The following is a 3,014-nucleotide window of genomic DNA, read 5'->3' as shown; positions in this document are numbered from 1 at the left end:
GTGGAGAGGGAGGTCGAAGGCCGGGAAGTGGGCGGAGGGTTGAAGAAGGAGTGCATGTCGAAGGGAGGATGAATGCAGAGATTGGGTTTGGGATTAGGTGAGATTGGGTTTGGGATGAGTGCAGAGAGAGATTTGAAAAAGATGAAGATTTGAAGTCGAATTCAGTGTAGTAGGCGTGAGAAGTGGCTGCTTCTTCCTGCACCTCCATACCTTCTTGGTCATCTCCATAAAATTTTCTTATTTCAAAAATATCATTTTCAATATTTTGGATTATATAATCTGGAAGTCTTTTTTTGATTCAAAATTAATTTTCGAATTTATGTAATCTGGAAGTCTTTTGTGATTAGCTTCCAGATTACATAATCCGAAAGTCTTTTCTATACATAAGATTAGCTTCCGAATTATGTAATTCGGAAGTTTTTTTTCAGATGTGTTATTAACTTCCAGATTATATAATCCGAAGTCTTTTCTAAATATAAAATTGACTTCCGAATTATGTAATAATCCATAGACTTATTATTTCAAATCAAAGAGGTGAAAAAAAAATGGCATTTTCATATTTAGTATGGGGTGACACAAGAAGGTATGAAGGTGTAGGAAGAAAGAGTGGTGAGAAGTTATAAAGAAAGAGCCCATATCCAGGTAAGCATTGGGTTTATTGGCCCAGGCCCATTAATGAATAGGTCCAGCAACGTCAGACGCTAAGGAAGGAATATAAACGGTCCAATGGAATTGTATAAAACACGCTTTCGCAATTACAATATCGCAGAGAGCGTATACACAGAGCTTTTGTCGGCGGTAACCAAAGGAAGAAGAAGCGTTTGTCAATAGAGTTAGAGGATGTCGGGCGTTACTAACAACAACAACGAGGAAGACAAGAAGCCCAGCGAACAAGGAGCACACATCAACCTTAAAGTCAAGGGGCAGGTACGTTCCTTCATTATTTTTTCGTTTTTTTCGATTTCTAGGGTTTTGATTTTCTCTTGGATCGTGTTACTTGTGTGCTCTAGATCTTCGATTTTTGACTCTGGTTAGTTTGAAATCGTTCGACAGTGTTATTGTATTATGATTGTGTGTCAAAGTATGTTTCATTTATCATTTTTTTTACTGGATTGGGGTTTCATTGTGGGTTGTCGTTGATTATGTTTTGTTTTGGTTTGGATTTATGGGATTGGGTAAAAATTATAACTTGATTATTTGATTTTAGAATCTTTGGATTTGGATTTTTTAACGGTTTCTTTTTGTAATTTGCGTGCAAAAGTACGCATTTATACCGTGTTTTTGTTGATTATGCTTTTGTTGTGGTGATTTATTTTTTCTTTATTTTGACTTGTCGTTGCATGTTTTTTTGACGAAATTCACCCTCTGGAAATTTTATTTTTGATCATCACGATAAATAGAGTTCGATGACGTTAACTTCTGGAGTAAATTATGTCAGGGTTTGACTTTGTTAATATTGATGATGGATTTTAATGATGATTTCCTCTTATCGTTTATGTAATTTGTTGACATTTTATTAATTTTGTTTTTCTTCTTTTCTGGGGTTTTGTTATTTGAATGTTTCATTAATGTGTGTATTGTATCTGAATCCCAATTTTATAGATGAAAATTGGTTCCAGTTCTATTTATGCAAAAGATTTTTGGGTTCAATTAGTTTTATATTGTTTCTCCACGCATCCATTCCGAACCTTAATCTAGCGGATTTTTTTTTACAGTGGGTATGCAAATCCAACTGTTACAATGCTAAACTTAGGTTTACCTTATCTTATTTATGAATATGTACTTTGTTTTTTTGTAACATGTGATATACTGTTGCATTCATGATCAATCTGTTGTTCTTTGTACCATTACAAAGAAAACTACACCCAATTCAAAAATACACACTTCTTTTTTTTAGTTGGTTACTAAAACCAAGTATATCCAGTAAATATACCGTCGACGGTGTTAGTAACTAATTGAGTTGCAAAGTATTGTTAGTACTCTATATTTTTGAATTAGTCTATAGTTTTCTTTGTTAGTCTTTTCTTTAACATTTCAAAACTTATTTCATGACAATAACGAGTTAACGTGGTTCTAATTTGTTAATTGGATGTTGTAGGATGGGAATGAGGTGTTCTTCAGGATCAAGAGAAGCACCCAATTGAAAAAGCTTATGAATGCTTATTGTGACCGACAGTCAGTTGATTTCAACTCCATCGCTTTTCTCTTTGATGGACGTCGCCTTCGTGCTGAGCAGACTCCTGATGAGGTTTGTGTTTCCTTCATTTTTTGTTCATGGATTCTGCAGTTTTTTGATTTTGACTAAGTTTTATTTTTGCAGTTGGAAATGGAGGATGGTGATGAAATTGATGCCATGCTTCATCAGACTGGTGGTTCTGTATTCTGATGGATGTATCCTCCAGACTTGTCTTTGAAGGAATTATAAGTAGAATTAGTTTAACATAGAGCTAGGTAAGACATGTGATACATATTTTATTATCTGCTATACAGCCTTTGTTGCTGGATCTTGAAGGCATTGTGGTGCTTCCTTTGTCAATATGATTATGGATGATTGTTTTATTTCTGCTTCGTTTGTCTTAAGATGTCATACCTTTGAGTGTTTCTGATATTTTCCAATTTCTGAAGTATCAAGTGTTTTTCCCATGTCCACTTTCTTAAAAGTGAAGCATACTTCCATAACCTGTGAATGTACTATTTGTAAATTTAGTTTTATCATAAACCCTAAACATATGGATAGCAAGCGTGGATTTTTAATTTTTTTTAAGACTTTTCCGATCAAAATGTAATCTGTAGAGGTTTTGCGCCTGTGTTTGGATGAATACTCGGTTTTTTAGTAAACAAATGCCATTTACTTTTGAAGTTCTGAGTTTGAGATTCAATTTGCTGCATGCAACTTTTTCTGTAACAAATTATTTTATGTTTTTGATAAATTTGTTCAAGAAGTGTTTTTGTTTGTGGCGAAAAAGTTGTTTTGGTATTGTGATTTGCTTAAACCATTTGCTTTTCCCAAACTC

At 34.0% G+C, this 3,014-nt stretch overlaps 1 protein-coding gene across 1 annotated transcript; it reads left to right on the top strand.

The window, feature by feature from the left end:
• Positions 1–811: 811 nt before the first annotated feature.
• SUMO1 (small ubiquitin-like modifier 1) lies at positions 812–2,559 on the top strand. Its single transcript, XM_068638858.2, has 3 exons — positions 812–927; positions 2,099–2,248; positions 2,321–2,559. The coding sequence occupies exons 1-3, from the start codon at positions 841–843 to the stop codon at positions 2,384–2,386; spliced, it is 303 nt and encodes a 100-aa protein (XP_068494959.1). The 5' UTR covers positions 812–840; the 3' UTR covers positions 2,387–2,559.
• Positions 2,560–3,014: the final 455 nt, after the last annotated feature.

The sequence above is a fragment of the Phaseolus vulgaris genome, chromosome 6 (assembly GCF_051622355.1).
Source record: "Phaseolus vulgaris cultivar YP4 chromosome 6, ASM5162235v1, whole genome shotgun sequence".
Taxonomy (NCBI): Eukaryota; Viridiplantae; Streptophyta; class Magnoliopsida; order Fabales; family Fabaceae; genus Phaseolus; species Phaseolus vulgaris.
The sequence above is the reverse complement of the archived record's forward strand: the minus strand, read 5'-3'. Positions and strand labels throughout refer to the sequence as shown.